The sequence below is a fragment of the Prunus persica genome, chromosome G7 (genome assembly GCF_000346465.2).
Source record: "Prunus persica cultivar Lovell chromosome G7, Prunus_persica_NCBIv2, whole genome shotgun sequence".
In the NCBI taxonomy this organism is placed as follows: domain Eukaryota; kingdom Viridiplantae; phylum Streptophyta; class Magnoliopsida; order Rosales; family Rosaceae; genus Prunus; species Prunus persica.
The window spans coordinates 12,980,521-12,999,921 of NC_034015.1; the positions used below are offsets into that span (position 1 = coordinate 12,980,521).

A 19,401-nucleotide genomic window follows, 5' to 3' on the forward strand; every position below is an offset into this window, starting at 1 on the left:
AAATCATGAGTCACAACACAAGACCTGGTCTTAACTTCTCATGCCGATGACCACAAAATTCAGAAGGCATGTTTCATGGAAGTTAAACTCTCAACTACTGAACAACATACTGATACAGATGAAATTCAAGACCAGTTCATGATGCCACAACCTGATTTTTCTGGAGAGCAGCAGCTACTGGTATTGTAAAATAAGGAGATTAAAAAAAGGTAGTAAGTGACAAACTAATTTCTCGCTTTAGTTGTTGGATAAACAGCTTTGAACCTGCTGGTTTGATTCTGTATAACGGCTTTTAACCTGCAATACATGATACACTTTTCATTAGTATATGACGGAAGATGATGGTGATGATAATGAAGAATTGGCTGGTAGAAACTTTAATGAATAGCCTTCATCTGCCCCCATTGCAGTTTGACAAGAATGTTCCCCACCTTCCATTTGGCAAGTGTTGGTGCAAAATAAACCTCATATTATGATGGCCAGCAGGTCACCTTATGCAAAAATTACTGAACTTACATAGCCATTTTAGTAGTCACAATAAAATCAGATTAGAACTTGGTTTGCCTGATAACAGGTGCAATACCCCTGGTAAGGTGATCAATCAACAAACAGTTCTAAATCACTATCATTTAAGTTACTTTCTATAATAGAACTCTCTCTTTCACTGTTTCCATAATGGGAACTCTTGCTTTCACTACTATTTCCACTTCTGCCACGAATCTGGAACTCTCGCTCTCACTACATTAATGGATAAATTGATAAAGGAGTCATTATTAATATTAAAGTAATGCATCTCAGATTGGATAACCTAGGTTAGTACCAGAAATAACAATTGAAAGCTGTGGTAAGGGGACAAGTCCATTTGTATGGCACACGTGAGATTTATTGACACAAAATGATTATTCATCTTCCAGTAGTTTTGGAAGCCAATATGAAACTGGAAGGAAAGAGCAGGGGTGATAATGGTATTGGCCATACTGAAGAAGCATATAACTAACAAAGAAATTGACAGTACATGCTGTGGTCCATAAGGATTGCAAGTCCTAAAGATTACATTTATGTTGTGAAGAGAGGCTAAACGGCTGCTTGCTAGTCTTTTAGCCTTGATAGAAACCACAAGGTTGACTAGGTTTGATCATTGAGGGAGACAAACAGGTTGCTAGTAAAGTCAATATTTGGTAGAGACTGCACACTCCTGAAACATATAATGTCACACTACGTTGATTGACTTCATTAACTTGTGCCCTACTAACAACAATTGATGCCCCAACTAAAACTAGTAAGAAAGAAACAGTTCATTTGCATTTATTTGATTGTTTCCTCTTTCTTTAGAATAGAGAGGACAGCTATTAAAAGGTTTATGCGGTAAGCTCACATTACCAAGAAGGCGAGAACCTAGATATTACATATACATCTTCAAAGTAATATGTTCTTCAACATTGGAGGAAGGAGCTTATCATGTGTAATTCTGGTTTGACCTCGTCATATTCAATTCTTGATTTTCTTACCAAATAAGTTAAAGCTTCTTGCAGAATTCAATCATCTTGCAAAGTGACAACAACCGGGGTCTACACATTCCTATGACAATGACCTGAAGAAGAATTTTGAAAAGTATGAACTCATTAAAAGCTTCTTGCAGGTATTAAAAGGTTTTTGTTTTTATATACCAAGATACTCCAACTTATTTGGTAATTACTTGTATACACTCTAAAAAAGTCATTAAATTCCACACAAAGAGACCAAACTCGACAGTCACACTCCAATGATTAAGTCCTCTTCCCAAACATCTCCAATGTTCCTAACTCTACAGGCCTCCAAATGCACCAATTATATTCACAAACAAATATGGAAAATAAAAAGTAGATGAGAGTCCATAAAGAAAAAACAGAAAGGGAAGAAGTGGAATGAAATGCACAAGCAAGAGCTGCAAAGAATTTAATAAAACCTAATAATGATATTGATAAAGCCAAGTCATGTGTACAAAATTTACTTGAGTAAGAAAGAAATCTATGAGCAATAGATTTCAATGGAAATATCAAGAAACCTCTAGACCATACAAAACGCCGGCGAACTTCTCAATGAAGTCCTTGCCATCCTTGGAAAAGTAGTCCTTTCTGATCCTCTGGAACGCGTGCAAGGTCAACAAGCTATCCGATCCGGCCTGGTGGGTCTTCCCGATAACCCGACTCACGTTCAGGGTCTGGCAGATCCGGTCCAGCCCACCATATAGGCCGGCACAGAACTTCGTCAGGTGTTTCACGTCGTAAACTCCAGACCCGAAAAACACCCTCACATAATTTAAGAACTCGGGCAGCTTTTCCGGCAAGACTCGCTGAGTCAACACCTTGACTAGGTACCCAAAATCGTAAGCGCTATGGAACGTGACCCAATTTACGTCGTTGTTGCAAACGAGCCCCGATGACATCATCAGCTCGGCGAACCGCACCGAGTCGACCCCGAAATCCCGGTTCCGGTCGAAATCGATCCCCTGCCGCCGAAGCAACTCCACCGAGTCGTGCGCGTGGGGGTCTCGCGCCACGTCGAAGTCCCGGAAATTGAATTCCCAAATATACATATTCTCGGTGCCCAAATTCGGCAAATTGCCATTGCCGTCCGAGAGCGTGAGACCGACTTGAATAAGATTAAGACGATCGACGTTGGCCTTGAGCATGAGGTAGTGCGCGTCGGGTTCCCGGTGCCGGAGAGTCGGGTCGTTAGGGTCGGGTCGGACAACGACGCCCGGAAACTCGGTGTCCATTGAAATCAGCGGGTAATCGTCGATGACGGACCGGATCAGTTCGAACTCGGAGTCGAGGTTATCGGACCAGACCGACCGGGTCAGGATGCCTATGGGCAGAGGGCGCTGTGCCGGGTCGGGTGAAGACATAGCATAAGGTCGTCCAAATCAGATTGAATCGGATCCGAATCGACGATTGCTTGTTACGAAATTTAAAATAAATAAGACGACTATGATGGTGAATTTGGTTAGGGTTTGATGGATGATTTTGAAAGACGAACAAGAAAAAAGGGGGCAGTTTTATACAGAATCGATAGAAAGAGGAGATAGACGTAAGACGTGTGGGGCAAGCGTTCATTATTATTTTTGTTACTTTAAATTTTTTTGGATTTGTTGTGAGATACTATTATAAAATTTGATGGTGTTGTTGATTTGTTAATTTCCTTAATTTGTTTTTGTAGATTTGTATTAACTGATATTTAGCTAAAGTTGGGAAAGTGGTGGAGCCCCTGAAAACAATGGTGGCTGTCGTGTTTTGGCTCGTCGTTGTGCTGATGACCGTATTGACCACTGGGAGATTGACGTGCGCTTGACTCACAGTTTTGCGGTGATCTAGGGGCATTTTTTGGGGTCATAACAATAATTTCTCATCCTTTATTAGTCAAATTTGTTTTGTTTTCTTTTAGGGCATTTCCTATTAAGATGGAAGATAATATACTAAATTTATACATATTAAACGGATATTAGGACTCGAATCTAGGCCTTTCTTGGGGGACTACATTAGTGGGTCTTTTGCGATTTCCCCTTTGGTTTGATTTGATTTGCTTTCCTTTTTGGATTAAGATTTTCTTTTTTTGACCAAATAAAAAAAGAAAAAGAAAAAAGATTTTCCTTTTATATTTGCTAATCGAATTAGGTTTGGTCAGTCCTGATCTCTTGGACTACAGGGGTCCAAGAAATTTGTGGTTACTCACCGTTGGATGTAAATTCAACGGTTCACTCATTCTTGCAGTCCTTTTAAGAGACTTTTTTGAACCATTGGATTAATATCCAACGGTGAGTGACCACAATCTCTTGAACTCATGTGGTCCAAGAGATCGGGACTGTAGGTTTGGTTACTATATAAAAATTGTTTTATTATATTTAGACTTTTGTTTATTATCCATTAAATTTGAGACTTCTTTTTAACATGACGAGTATACAAATCGAACTGTATGTGATAAAAATGATAAGGTAATTGGATGAATTAACTCTTGCATTTCGAAGACTCGGCAACTATAATGTGTGATTTTAACTTGAGGATATTGACAATATTTATTGTGTCATGAGAAGTTTGTATTTGAATATTTCTTCAAGATCATGGAGCAATGGTAGTCTTCAATTATACTATAACATTTTGCATATGCGAGATTGGAAATACACAATTGACGCAGTTGCGTAATCAAAGAAGGTTAAAAGTAGTATGAAGAAAATAATTGAGAAGCCGATAATTGAAACCATGCTCGTGAATTATTTTACCAAAGATGTAAGAACTTAGGTGCTTGATGATGTAGATGGTTTCACAATAAAGAAAAAAAAACAATGGGAAGTAGGTGGTAGTTATTGAGACTAAACAACCTGAATATATGCTAGGGTCAAGAAAAGACGTGGTCGATTTCTTTGTTTGTTAACAATGCTTGTTTTAACGAGAACTCGAGGTCAAAAAAACAAAACAAAACAAAACCTAAAAAAAGAAAAAAGAAAAAAAAAAAGAGGGAGAACTCGAGGTCGATTTATTTTCAAACATTCATGTAGAACCAAAAAAGGGGAAGGGATTGACTTTGACAAGTCAGCAGTGTGTTGATTAATGCCAAAAACATGTGTTTAGAAACTAAATTGGCAGTGAGCTTTTACAGAAATGTGAAAGCCATGTGCTATTGTTTGTTTGTTTGCGTAGTGTTTGAGACGTTGAGCTTTTGTTTACCAGTCATGAAAATGACAATAGAGGCCAAAAATAGGTCCAAGCAAAAGCCAAAAAATAATAGTACAAATAGGTCCAAGCAAACAAGTTGCCGAGTTAGGTCACCCACTTTTCCTCATTTCGCTGCCCATGCATTCCCTTTGCCACAAAACCCGACTTGACGCGGTGCTGCTGACCCAGCAATGACTCATCCATAATATCCAGAGAACTGTTAGGTTGACTTGAGATAGTACAATGATGGGGTTCAATCCATCAATCCAAATAACCTGCACTGAATCGGACAGCTATTAGAAAACCCCTTATTATGAAATGAATACGGGATCAACTAACCCCCTAATCTATCTAATCCATACATTTTCAAGTATTTTGTTACAAATTTTTGTGCGTAATACACATATATCTATATGTTTTAGTAAATGCAGAGTAAGTCAGGAATCGAAATAATTGAAATACTTGTGTTAATAAATAATTCCAAAACCCATTCCTGTTGGTGATATTGAAAACATACGAGTGAACGTGTCTCTGGGTTCAAGTCCAGCATCAAACACCCAGTTGGCGATATTGAAAGTGAGTAATTTGGCGTTCCCTTGTCAATTTATTCGGCTTTTAATATTCTTTTTTGTAAGAAATAAGACTTAAAACTCGGTAAAGCAGCTGCAAGGCAGTAACCAAGCAAATTGTTAAACGAATCATCTACAAGTTACAATTGAGGAATGCTAACCAACACATACTCAAAACTAAAATCTACAGTAATTACACATTTCGACAGAGAATTCATAATTCTGTACCAATAGGATCATGTTCGATGGTTAAACGGACCTCGGTCATCTTGAGATCCAAATGGTGCTCAACATCACAAATGATTTACTTCCAACGAAAATGAATCAAAAACAAACACAATTTACAGTCGATTTTACTGCCACAATGAGTGATCGAATATCCAGATAGTGAAACATGCTTCAACTGTCGTTGCGATTGCTGTTGCTGTTTTGCTTACAATCACAATTTTCGTATATGGGAACTAGGAGTTTGGTTTACTCTCTCACTCACAATATAATTGACAACTAGAACAATAAGAGGATAGAAGAAGTATATACACAGAGAAGGGGTAGAAGAGTCCACTTAAAAGGGTATGTTAAATATTGGACACACATAAAATCCCATTAATCAAACAGCATCCCTTGAACACAGTTCGAAAAAAGAAGAAAACAAAACAAAGTTGAAGCCACGGAGAGGTAACAAGAGACTTTTTTGGGGCACTCCCCTGCATGATCTTAACATAGGATCAGCAACACCGACGTTACAAACTATATATTGCATATTGCATATGCAATTGGTTCCATGATATCTATACGGTCTTGAAAGCTAGAAGTAGGTACCTTCTGGAGGCTGGACCAACTTCCGGTTATGTGGGGATGCCATCTCCTTTTTCAGCTGTGTAAGTATATCCTCCATGGTGTACTCTCGCTGCCAGTTCGCAAGAGGTCCAAATTTCTTCGGTTCCACCTATTCAATTGGATGTGTGAGATACTGTCAAAAATATCACTAAAAATAACTAAGTGGACTGAATTTTCGATAGTCATACACCTGGTCCAAAAGCCGTCTGGTCGGGGCCATCAATGTTCTTATAATCAACATCAATATCATTTAAGAATTAAGAACGGGGGACAATCCTGGAATTGTTTGTGATAGTTGTGGTAAAAGACTATACAGTACCTTGGTTTCTTTACAACGAAACAAAAGACAAATATACTTTATCTAATGCATACACCTAACGGGAGCATTTTTGCTCCCCACTTTAACCCAATGTGCAACCTCACCACCCTTCTCAGAGTTTGACATTTGTCCATGCTTGTAACCATAGTTAACCCTTTTACTTTCAATCTTTTTAAGTATTTAAAACTGAAAATTCAAGTAAAATAATAAAAAAATAACATTTAAAAACAACTCTCTCCTTCTCTCTCCCCCTTCCCGACCCACCCCCACCAGCCACCATTCCCCAGCAATAGCCCTCGGCCCCACCCAACGAACTCTACTCCCAACAACAACCTCACACCCTCCAATGTAAAACCAGAATTAAATCCTTGTAAAACTTACTGAAATTTTCAGGCTTGTCCCAACAAGAAGTCATGGGTTTTTAAAACTTGATTTTTTATTTATTTTATTTATGAACTGGGGAAAAACCCCAGAAAACTTTGTTCAATTTGGCTTTGGGTAATTTTTTTTTTTGGGGTCAATGGTATTTGTTCAGTCGAGATCTGGAATTTTTGGGCTTAGTTTTTCGTCACTGAATTTTTCTTATGGAGAATTTGTTTTATCTTTGATTTGGATATCGTTACTTTGTCATGCTTGTTTTGTTTCCAGTCTTGGATGTGTTTTATTTTGGGTTGGAATTGTGGATTCTGAATGTCGGTTATGGCTAATTTGTCTAGTTTGATTTTGGGGAGTAGGTCGGGAAGGGAGAGCTAGAGGGTTGGTTTGTATTTTGAGTGGCTGATTGGATATAGGAAGCAAGAATTGAAGAAAATCAGACAATTGAATGTGCCTTTTTCATGGGTCTTGTCAGTGTTGGTGTTGGTGGTGGTTGTGGTGGGGTGCATGGTTGAGGTTGAACGAGGTGGAGGAGGTGGCTGGGGTTGCTGAGGGAGGTGGCTGGTGGGGGTGGGTTAGGAAGGGGGAATAGAAGGGGAGAGAGTGTTTTTTTTTATTTTTTATAAATAAATGTTATACTTAAAAAGATTTAAAAGTCCAAGGGTTAACTATGGTTACAAGCATGGACATATGTCAAAAATTTGAGAAGGGTGGTGTACACATTGGGTTAAAGTGACGAGCCAAAATGCTCCCTACACCTAACGCCTCTCTCTCCTTTTCTGTTTGTGAAAAGGGGGAGGTTGTTAGACCACCAGAAATGGGTCTGAATAATGCTAAGTGCAAAACACTAACTGCAGCGAGGAAAAAAAATGCAAACTACAAAACAACTGCATTAAAAATCATGCAATGAAATCATAATCATACCACTCCAGTTTCATGGTTAACACAAGTCATGTTAATCCGTGAATGAAAACGAACACTTGGTGGCTTCTCAGGGTAATCTTTATCACAGAACAGCTTCAACTGATAGATTCGACCTTCATGTACGGTCTGGACACAATAAAAAGAAGAACATTATTGCATTATACAAAAAATATATGCAAAGAGCATATAACATTTTCATCACTTTCGTAAGCTTAATAACACTTGATAAGAAAACATTGCCTGAACAACGCTATAATAACAATCAGGAGACAAGAATCAATTAATCCCAAACAGATTCTTCGAGGAGGAATAAAGAAAGAATTGACCACCAAAAGATTATAGGGTATGCTTGAAAGGTTGGAAAACTACAGCTTCTTCCTTTTATTCAAGAGATTTGAAGAACCTCCAACCCCGACTCCCATACAGTTCCCCTTCCTTTTCAAAGTAGATAATTATAAAGACGGACTGAACAAGTACCATAAGTTTTTAAGCAGGTCTTACATCACTTGTAAAAACCCAGTACATCATAATATCAAAAGCAAAGGTAAAACGATATAATTCGTACTTAGAATTTGCTTAAGGATGAGCAAATATTAGTTAGCTCAGCCGATGCTGATCAACTTATTTGGTAGGATCTAGTAAGCTTTCCACAATGTCAACCTTTTTGTCCTTTTAGGCATTGTTTGTTAGGGAGGATTAGACTAAAAGTGGCTATATTTCATGTGCAATCAAGGCATAATATGAATATTGTTGTCTAACTTAGAGGATGAAGGAGGACTATTCATAGAAGGGTGATGACTAAAACTTATCACTCAAAATCCCACCATTTTCAAGGGGATAAGTTTTAGTCATCAACCTCTTATACATAGTCCCCATTCTTCCTCCAAGTTAAACAACATATCCATATTATGCCTTAGATGCATATGAAATGTAGGCATTTTGCTAGTTTAGTCTAGTCCTCCCTATCAAACAAGCCCTTAGGGTCTAAGCATGGACTAATTCCAGAAAGTTTAAATAGAGTGATCTACAAATTCGGGAAGAGAGCACAAATGCAACACATAATTTTTCCTGATAAGAAAGCATGAAACAAGTAATCTGACAAAACAAATCTTAATCGAGAACATGAAAGAGAAATTTACATTGTGGGGACCAATGATGGTACCAGTCCAAGAACGCATGTAGATGTCATCTCCGTCATCCATTCCATAGCTGACAGTGCCATCCCCAATACCTTTCTCTCCACGTTCAAGTTCCTCCAGCAATCTGAAGTTTCGTGGGACTGCAAGGAAACTCATGCATGCATGCTTGACAATATAAGGGAACATGAATAGAATCTTGCAGACAAAATAAGCAACAACCCCCGATAGTTCTGAATTATATATTTATTTTATTCACAGTCTTCTGAATACACACAAACATAACCAGAAACTTGCATGTAGACAGACCAAATCATGCTTGGTTGGCAGATTTGAAACAGTCTCTTTAGTACGCCGTTCAATGGAGAATCAGTAGAAGAAAAAAAAGTTCTAATTAAACATACATTGGTTAATAAACAATGATGAGAAAGAACAAGCAGGAACCATCATCAAATAAGGCTCAGGAAGGTATTTATGTAATGAAACACAAATCACTGGAAGAAAAGAAAAAACAATCTTTGACTTATTCCCCCATAAATGCACTCTATATAGAGACAACCAAAAATGCAATCTTGCATTTCCAACTTGTAATACTATGCAAGTAAAACATTAATCAGAAATGAGCTCAATTTGATTCCAATAACACAAATTATGAACAGGAAAAAAATATACAAAATACCAGCTTCAAAAGCAATAATTTATTCAACTAAAGGCCAAACTTACCTACCAACATGTGATATCATATATATAAAAAAACTCATAAACCACAAAATCAGTAAAAACCCATTTGCAGACTGCATGAAAACAACAAGATCAAAGAAAAATTTGATCAAACAAGGACATGGGTAATGAAAGACTCACCCACGACACCCGATCCTCCTGAACCTAGCGTCATAGATGATCAGCTGGGGGTGTTTCTCAGGCTGCTGTGCCGAGATCTAATGGAAGCAAGAAGATATCTGGGGAGGGGGAAGGGTGGAGGGGTCAGACCTTCAGAGAGTGAAGAATTGAGAATCGGGAGAAAGTAGGGCGACGAAGGCAAAGTGGGAATAAAGAAGAAAAAACTGAGGGCAAAAGGGATTTTGATAGGTTATGAAAGATGGGTTAGGATTTTTTGGAATAAAGTTGGACTCTTTTCATTTTAAACTTATCTGCAAAGGACAGAGACTGCAATTGCCAATTGGTGCTCATTTGTGTTGTGGGTTTTCATGGTTGAGCCTGTTGGGTTGTGATTTTGGGTGACAACAGTGACTTTGGACCGATTAGCTTTCTTGGCCCATAAAAACTATTGGATCAAGAAGGTATGGTGGTGACCCATGGGGGAAGAAGAAAGGAATAATATTTTATTGGATTTTTGTAAGTTTCCTATATAATGAAAGAATTTTTTTTTAAAGTTTGGGATTTTATATTTATAGATGAATTGATACAAATGTTTTTGTTTTGATTGATTTGTGCTTTACTTTAGATCCAATTAGAATATGTTAGGTGGGTTGGATAGGTTGGAGGTTCAACCCAAACTTAACTTGATCTCCAAACATGTTATCTCAACTTGCTGAACTTTAATCTAATATAATGAGTTCACTATCAATTGGAGACGTGGGATAGTATATATAAAGTTTCTAACTTAGATTTTGTTATGTTGTTTTTAATAGGGTGATGGAGGGTAGTGGCCACGATGGTTCGAAGATTAAAAGTTAAAAACTTTACGAGTATTTCTAATTATGTTCTCTATTTTAAAGTTCAATTTTAATTTAAAAAACTATAAAATTATGGTATGAGCTCTTTATAAAATTTCGACTATAACCAACCATGTCTCTTAGTTAGGAGGTAGTCATAATGATTAGGAGCTAATAGGAGTAATGAATCTCCAATACATATACACTCTCTAAATAAGCTCTTGAGCTCCGAAGTTAAAATTTGGAGAGGAGTTAGAAAAAACTTGATTCCAACCTTACTCTTTATCTAGTTCCTAAGTTATTTTTGTTTGCTGGTACTTAAAACCTGCCTTGCCCTTAGTATCTTGAACTTCAGAAGCAGTAGCTCTAGAAGTTTTGAATTGGTAATTTGGTGAAGATATTGTCTACTGTTACATGAATTACAAAGAGGGATTCACTATTATGCCCAATATATAGACTCAAATTATAAATTAAAAAAACCCTACATGAAATTGACTTTAGAAACATACCCAAAGTCTATTTACAATATAACAAAGGGGCTTCGAACTTCATATAAATTACAAAACTACCATTGATTTCTTAAAATAAGTCCAACCCCAAAACCTCATAAAAAAAAAAAAAAACTCAAAACACTCAATAGAGCATCAAAGTAATTTAATAATAATTTAATAATCAAAATTAAATTAAACAGACCAGCTTTTATTTTTTTATTTTTTTATTTTATAGTTTTTTGTAGTTTGTTTATATAAATTAATTAGTGTAGGATTTATTTATATCACTAATGCTAAGAACGGGTATATAACTAAGTATCTAAATTAGGAACTCACTTTTCTTCCTCAAACATTCTCTATGGCTTATTGATGTTTGTTTTGAACGTTGATCATGCACACTATCTGAGTTGTCTTCACAATGGCCTTGGCAAGGTTTGCATTGACCTAGGCCTTGAGGAACTAAGGGGGCGTTTGGTATTCTATTCAAATAGAGAACTCAAAAACTTTGATTTTTCTTAAAAACAAGGAGTTCTTAAATCTATTTTTAAGATTCAAAAACTTGTTTGGTATGCAACTTGAAAACTGTTTTCAAATCTTAAAAATTTGAAAACTTGTGGGTTGTTAGAAAAAAAATGAAAAAATAAATATTTTTTGTTTAATAATTGTGGTGTTTTTTAGTTGTTCTTGAGTTTGCGTTTTTAAAAATAGGGCTACCAAACAGGTTTTCTTTGTTTTGGACTCAAATTCTGTTTTTAAGTTTAAAAGGTTGGATTCAAGTTGAATACCAAATAGGCCCTAAGCTTGTTCTTCAGACCTTGACGATGGTCCAAATTATTTTCAAACTCATTGGGTCAAATTGGGCCAACAAAAACTTGGATATATGATGATAGCAAGAATTCTATAGTGAGGGATGAAGCTTTATTTCTAACTGTTGGAACAAGGGAAGACTATAATGAGGAGTTTAAAATGAGGAGATCAATTTCACCGTTAAAACATTTAAAATGTTTAAGTTCCATGATCTCTTTACATTTGTTGATGATGAGATTGACCTCCTCAAATAGCCTCCTCATTTTAACCTTTCCTTGTTGCTTCGTACATCGATACTCCTGTGGATATGTGTTCAAGTTCTTGCCCCCACACTTACAGGACTCTTTCTAATTTTAGTTCATAGTTTCTATTGATACGGCTACATTTGCAGCCTTGTGCTTTATGATTTGGCCCAAAAATTAAATTGCATTCATGGTTGATGCTTACCATACAAAATTATGTCCTCCCGCAGCCAGTCCTGCCTCTGTAGCTATTCCAGATGCTGATGATGCCAACTCAGGCAATGGCCTACAGAAATCAATTTCTATATACTGTTTAATTTTTCCCATACATGAAGCTGTGCAAATTAACTATTTTATTTCCTTGCATAAATCATAAATCATAAAACAGCCCCCCCCCCCAAAAAAAACATACGTTCTTTTCTTGGTTTGACTTTGAAAAATTACAACTAAAGTTTTAAGTGTCCATGTTAGGCTTCAAGGTCTAAAAAACAGGCTGAATGAAGGAACCGTGCTCTTTTAGTCTTGTCTGCTGTGAGACTGATTGATCTTATACCAATATAAATGATGCTTAGGTATGCCATTAATTTAATTAAGCTCTACCTCATGTGTTGTGGTATGTGGACCCTTTCTTTCATGTTTTGGTGCCACACCCTTTTCTCGTTTGAGACATTTTTATCAATAGGAGATCATAACCGACTGCTGGTCTGCATCAAATTTAGATGGTTTGTGTCCTGCTACATGATCGACGATCGAGCATAACACCAAATTAAAAGGGTTTTAACCTTAAGATTTCAGATAAGCTTTGTTTAAATTGATAATATGACAACATAACATGCCATACTGTAATTGTATCGACTATTTGTATTTCATATACCATAAATGCTAAATTTTAAACCAGTGAAATGTTAGTGCATCAGCATGAGACTATGAGTTAAGAGGGTTTTATACCAAAAAGTTAATGGAACGTATGGAAGAAGAAAAGGAAGTTAAAAAGAAGGATAGGGACAAGACAAGAGAGTATACCAACTTACCAAAACAGAAACAACGGAAAACAATAAAATTTTAATATTTTGAGAAAATATATATATGTATAAAAAAAAGAGAAAAATAGAAGAAAATAGAAGGGAGTGAATAGGTGGAATTAAATTTGTATTTATTATCTGACGTAATACCCCTCTTTATGCTCAACTGTCTCAATTACTCTTGCATTTATGTGTTTTTAATGGTCTGTCAATCTAATAATATAGTCTTCTTCTTTTTTCAATGCTCGAACTACCCAAACCATCCCACATTTTAATTTTTACATAATTATCCTTTATGTAATCCTAAATAAATTCATTCTGACCTTTATATATAAGAATCTGTTAGAAAACAGATGGATTATTTGGTAAAAATAGTCAAGTGGTGCTGCAGCACCTAATGTGGACAAATGAGCCACACTCACATTCTTGTCAGTTACCCAAGTCATGGCGAGGAAGACAATTAGAAATTAACCAACTAACAAATTATGGGTTGGATGCTTACTTTGTATGGTAGTTTTGATATTTGCAGTTTATATTTGGTTTCGAAAGAGAAAACCGAGAGTCGAACTCGTCGGATGCAGAGACAAGTACTCTACCACTATTCCACTATTGTGAAGATTTTCTTATTTGGTTTGACAAGACTCATGTCATATGTTTGGGTTAAGGTTCCATGTTGAAATTGCCCATGTAATTTAAACAAAAGTTCAGCAAGTATATATGTACCCGGTGGGCCCCAAAAGGTGGCACCACTTTACCTGAAAACCTAGTCTCTGAAGCTCTTAAGCAGAATTTTTGCTTTCAAGTTTCAAACAAGATGCACTTTTTCAACAAGAAAAAAGGAAAACAGATAACATACTCTGAGGTTTTTACCCATCTTTTTATTTTATGCGTCAGATAAAACTCAGTGCAACTACCTGGCAATCTCTGATGTAGCAAGCTGTGAGTGGATATAGTAACGACACATAAAAGCCAATAAACAAAAAGGGAAAACGTAAAGGTGAAGGCAAAATATGACCTAACATTTTTTGCATATGAAAATTACCGCAGTTACAGTTAAAACCGGTTTACATTGTCTTCTGCTAAAGGGTTAACAAAAGCAGAAACAAACACATAGCTAGAAAAACAACCACAGCCAACCCTACCAAGCCCCATGTTGCATGCCCGCTTGCCCATCATCCATAACCTAATTTCTATGATTAGCGAGGTGACAGATGAAAAAAAAAAAAAACCGAACCAAATAGGTAGTGTTATGCGCGCTCCACTCTTTTTTCAAACACACTATCAAAGTTCCGTTGATAGCGTGCCTGGCCAAGCTGAACAAATCAAGGCCCAACCCAACTCAAGTTGAATTAAGCCCTGTTTGAATCAAATCTTTTTCCACCCAAATAGTGGAAATGCAGCTGAAAATGGAGCGCCAATAGCGCTACCCCCCATAAAGGAAGAAAAGGGTTGAAAATAGAAAGAGCCTAACATTAAGTCCTAGTAAAAATTGCAGAAACCCAAAAAAAAGGGGATAAACTACTCTAGCTCTGAGCTCCTTTTAGCTATTTTTTATTTTTTTATAGCTCTTTTAGCTCCTCCTTGTCTTCGTGGTTGTTGTTGAGTTGTTGTTGTAGTTGTTGTCATGAACAAAGTCAAGCAAAACAGTGCTCTTGCATTTGGGGCATTTTGGGTCATCTTCTGAAAGCATCACATACATGAGGCACCTTGGGCAACCTACAAGCACCATGGAAGTGGCCTCGGCCTCAGGGCTGTTTGAGTATCTGAAATTGTCTTCCTGATTGAGCTCAGAGGAAACACATGAGCTTGGTGGTGATGTTGGTGAAACAGTAGCTGATCTTCTTGGTGATTGCAGCAGTGGATTATTATTACTTGCCCTTGGTGGTGACAGGTTCAGCTTCAGATCAAGCTTTGGACCACTTCCATTCCTCCTACTCATGGCTTTTGGCTTGAAGAAAAATTTCCAGCTCTCTAATGAAAACAAACACCAACGAAGTTAAAACATGTTGAATTAGCAACAAATATAACATGAAATTGCATAGGGACTAAAATTTAAATGAAAAAAAGGGGTGTGTTTACATAAAATTATACCTTAGGGTTGAGGGAGTTGTGGCTAAGAGAGGAGGCTGGAGGGGGCTCTGAATCTAATTGGATTGTGGGGTTTGAAAAGAGAAGAAAAAAGGGTTAGGGCCTCAAACCATGAAAAGATGAGGCAACAAAAACATGGTCATGGTGAGGTGGTAAGGACCTCAAAACACCATTATTTATACAATGGGAAGGGAGAGGGAGATGGATTTTCTTTAATGCTTAATTTAATTATGGGGGAGAGGTGGAGGGTATAGGATGAGAGAGAGAAAGAGAGAGAAAGAGAGAGAGAGTGATAGGAATTGAATTGAATTGAATTCAAGTTTTGGGTAGAAGAAGTGTAAATTGAGGCCAGGAAATGTATTAATTGTTGGAAAAGATCCCAATAAAAATGCAGGAAATGGAAATTTGCAGTAAATATTGCAATTACAAAGTGCAGGGGAAGGCATTGCCTTCATTCATTGCTTAGGCTAGTCGGTGTTTAATATCAAAATACAGCACAGGAAAAACCCAACGGCTTTAAAGCTAAACCCTCCCCTCCTCCAATATTAAAATAATTCAAGAACTCTCTGAAACCCCATCTAGCTTGCAATTTTTTTTTTTAAAAAAAAACAAGCAACACACCAAAGACTTAAATGGATTCCTTGGAAAATTGAAGTGTAACAGCTAACCCTAATTTAAAATTATATCCAACAGTACCCTCAAATTTAATTAAACACTAAAAAAACACCAGTCCATTAATTCTTCACATCCAGAAATTACATTGCAGGATACAGAAAAGTAAATGACAAAGCCATGCATTGACCCTGTGTTTTTCCAGCATTTTCATTATCATATTATTGACACCTGCAAAAATAATAATAAAAACTCCCATAATTTACATGCTGAGTTAGCATGCCTTAACAATTTGTTCCTTTTTTTTTCTTTTGTAAAATAGTAAAAAAAAAGAAGATAAAATTACATTAGATTGTCTAAAGTGAAAGTCTCGCAATTAGCTAGCTAGATATGCATTGTCAGGTATGTCCTTTGGTTGGCCAACAATGCCTTTCAGAGAAACTATGTTGTTATCAAATCTGTTAATACTAATAAATTTTACACAGTGTTCCCGTGTCTCTAAGCTTTCCTTCATTGATTTTCGAAAGAGAAAGGAAACTGATTAAATAGGGTTTTTCCTTTTTAAGTTAGCTGAGTGTCCAAGCTTAGCAATAGACATATTTAGAGTTTCTAAAGTTAGGAGTACCCTACAAGAGAGGGCATCTAAATCATTGTCCGTGACCCAAACAACCCTAATCTCAAATTAAGATATATATACTGATCAAACAATCAAACATATACTTCTTGTGCAGACATGAGCTTAGCCAATTTAGTTTAGAGCTAATGTGGCTCTTGACTCTGCACCTGAGTTTGAATCCCCTCCCATAGTTTAGATTAGATTAACGTATAATATCGCTTGTATAAATAAAAAAAAAAAACCAAACATATACTTCTTTTAAATTTTTTTCAATGATTATGGAGAAAGGGGAGGTGTCAATGTCATTTGCTGAGTTTAATTGGGCTTAGCATGGTCAATTACTCAATTTGGATGCAATGAATAAGTGGGGTGCATGAGGTGTCCCATCTAAATCATATTACCTCATTGTATTCATGTTTGACTGGAAGTTGCTTGCACAGAGGGACAATATATACATTAAAAAAAAAAGGGTCATGTACAATAAATAAGAAAAACATATCACTGTGTTGATTTTTGTTTGGAAAAAATTAAATAAAACAGTTGGAAACGAAGAGAAGAAAATAAAAAAATATTTGTGAAATTTTAATTTGGCCTCAAGTTATACCTAGTATACGAAATCGAAATCGATATTGTCTTTCACATGAAGCTTCGAATTCAATTCCTATGTGGTGTTAGATATTATATTTGGTGAAATTAAAACATAACTTGCTTCAACTTCAACGTCACATATTATTTATGAGCTTTTTTGTCTCAAAGTTCAGTCGTAGATGAGCATGAAAGTTGAAACAAATTGTTCATAGGTAAGCATGAGGAGGAAGTAGGTGATTTTTTATTATTTATTATTTTCTATTGTTTTATAAGTCAAGCTCATCACGTTTTGATCAAAGATAGATGATTTTGCGTGAGCCCATAATTAACAGCAACAACAATGGATTTGAACACTTTTGCAATTGACGGTAGGTACGAGCTTTATTGTACATCTCTGGAAAGCTTCATGTAAGTGAGAGCTTCTGTTCTCATTTATCTACTTTCCCCACCCACCAAGATTACTCACTACACCCTACCACTAGTGGCAAAAGAACTAGTAAGGATGAATCCCATTCCCATTCTCATGAGGTATAAACAGACATAGCAACCTTTTTACCATTAAGCTGGTCCCCAGTGTAACCACAAGTCAAAAAGTTTCTTTGAATACTTGAAATAAATTCAAACATGTTAAAATAGTAGAATATAAATTAATAGGGTAAAAAGCACACAATGACTTAGTGTTATAAGCTATTTTGACACGCATTGTGTCTGCAATCTTACACCAACGTTCGAATTCTCCTCTTCGTAAATTAACGTTGCTTAGACTATTATCATTTAAAAAAATATATATCGCTCATTAAAAGGGTCGTTTAATGTAGGTAGATTATTTTCCCAATGGTTATTTTCTTCATACATCAATATCTCTTGGGGTGAGAAAGACAAATGAAAAGACAAATGAAAGTAAACAATTGAATTAAAAGAACTCGCATTGTCCTTTTCAGGACTGTTTATGGCACCTGAACAGTGATTATGTGAACCTTCAATCATCCTCCTTGCACTTGGACTCGGTTCACAAAGGTATTTCTGAAAAATAAATATAGTCTTAAACTCCTTAGATTCTCAATAAGATATTGATTAGGGTGCCCTTTGGCAGTTAGTCCTACCATTTAAAATAATATAAACGTGACCTTAGTTATGCCGATATATATTAACCTACATTTACATGAAAAATTTGATGAATCTGTTATGACTTTTATTTACAATTTTTTTAGTACAAGTGATTGGAGGAGGGAGTTTATGCAAATATTTATTGGATGTTTAAACGTTTATCCAGAATACAAATGAAAAAACTCAACCAACTGAGTTGCACTTGCCTTATTTATGCATGGTTTATCTCTAGAGTTTTTATATTTAACGTTTAAGAACACCCAACAATTTTTTTTAACAAAAAAATATATATTAAAAAAACGAAGAAGTCAAAATGACTCAAATATCCGGCACTGCCCCATCTCTCTCTCTCTCTCTCTCTCTCTCTCTCTCTCTCTCCAGCTTCTAGAGTGGCCGGATCTTCATTGGTGAGGAGGAAGACGAGAAAGAGAGAAGAAGAGAGAGCCTGTGAAAGAAACCGTGTTTGTCTATTTATTTCATCGCAACTAGATGTCTTAATGATTTATGATTTGTCAATTTTTTTAAAGGATGATCTATAAATGAAGACTTGAAAAAGAGACCGGTTGGATCCCTCATATTTCATTTCAATGATCCAACCATCTACTTTTTAGGTATTACCTTAAAGACCATCTCTACAAAAAATCACTTGAATCCAAAATAGTCATTTAACCACTCAATTAAATGCTTATCATTTTAGAATTTTCTTGAAACACCGTGTTCATCTATTTTTGTTAACCACAACAAGATGTCTTATAGGTTTTTAATTTATCTAATTTCTGCAAGGCTGATATTTAAATGAAGACTTAAAATAGACTAGACGATTCATATTGGTAAAATAAAATTTGTAGCGAATTCAACAAGCTAAATACTCTAAACCACTTGACCGAATTCAGTATACACATATATATAAGAGGTGTGATATGCAAATGTTGTGTAGTTGTAAGTATAACTACTCTATGGCAGGAGCAAGACCTTACCTTCTACAAAAGGATTTACATGCTCCTCACTGAACATTCAGTATTCAAAAAGGAAATAATTTCCTTTTAAGAACTGGCCTTTTGGTCATGTAATAAATAGTAAGCTGCATCAGTTAATGGGAGTATTAACTAGGGACTTAAATGAAAGCTACCAAAGGCCAAAACTAGGTTGTGTGTCTTCTTTATCACCAAATAATATTTGGAATAAAATATAAATATAAATCTCTTTGACAACAAATAAATAAAGAAGTTTACCTTTGTGGAAGATCAATATATAAATAAAATTATTGGGACCAAAATAAGGGTAACTTTCTCTCAATATTTTTT

General features: G+C 36.0%; 3 protein-coding genes across 3 annotated transcripts; all 3 read right to left on the reverse strand.

The window, feature by feature from the left end:
* Positions 1,926–3,287, reverse strand: LOC18769519 (probable CCR4-associated factor 1 homolog 9). Its single transcript, XM_007202352.2, has one exon. It carries the CDS (start codon positions 2,885–2,887, stop codon positions 2,036–2,038), a length of 852 nt encoding a protein of 283 aa, XP_007202414.1. The 5' UTR covers positions 2,888–3,287; the 3' UTR covers positions 1,926–2,035.
* On the reverse strand, positions 5,645–9,968 carry LOC18769480 (ubiquitin-conjugating enzyme E2 variant 1D). Its single transcript, XM_007202666.2, has 4 exons — positions 9,710–9,968; positions 8,852–8,991; positions 7,713–7,838; positions 5,645–6,203 (listed from the first exon to the last, which is right to left on the reverse strand). Exons 1-4 carry the CDS (start codon positions 9,741–9,743, stop codon positions 6,063–6,065), a joined length of 441 nt encoding a protein of 146 aa, XP_007202728.1. The 5' UTR covers positions 9,744–9,968; the 3' UTR covers positions 5,645–6,062.
* LOC18769766 lies at positions 14,085–15,628 on the reverse strand. The gene is made up of 2 exons (XM_007204436.2): positions 15,178–15,628; positions 14,085–15,057 (listed from the first exon to the last, which is right to left on the reverse strand). Exon 2 carries the CDS (start codon positions 15,023–15,025, stop codon positions 14,657–14,659), a length of 369 nt encoding a protein of 122 aa, XP_007204498.2. The 5' UTR covers positions 15,026–15,057; positions 15,178–15,628; the 3' UTR covers positions 14,085–14,656.

Coding starts and splice junctions, on each gene's coding strand:
- LOC18769519 (XM_007202352.2), bottom strand. CDS start 2,887: ATGTCTTCACCCGACCCGGCACAGCGCCCTCTGCCCATAGGCATCCTG.
- LOC18769480 (XM_007202666.2), bottom strand. CDS start 9,743: ATGACGCTAGGTTCAGGAGGATCGGGTGTCGTGG. Junction 7,839..8,851: donor CCATCATTGGTCCCCACAAT/GTAAATTTCTCT, acceptor TATTGTGTCCAG/ACCGTACATGAAGGTCGAAT. Junction 6,204..7,712: donor TTAACCATGAAACTGGAGTG/GTATGATTATGA, acceptor CCAATTGAATAG/GTGGAACCGAAGAAATTTGG.
- LOC18769766 (XM_007204436.2), bottom strand. CDS start 15,025: ATGAGTAGGAGGAATGGAAGTGGTCCAAAGCTTGATCTGAAGCTGAAC.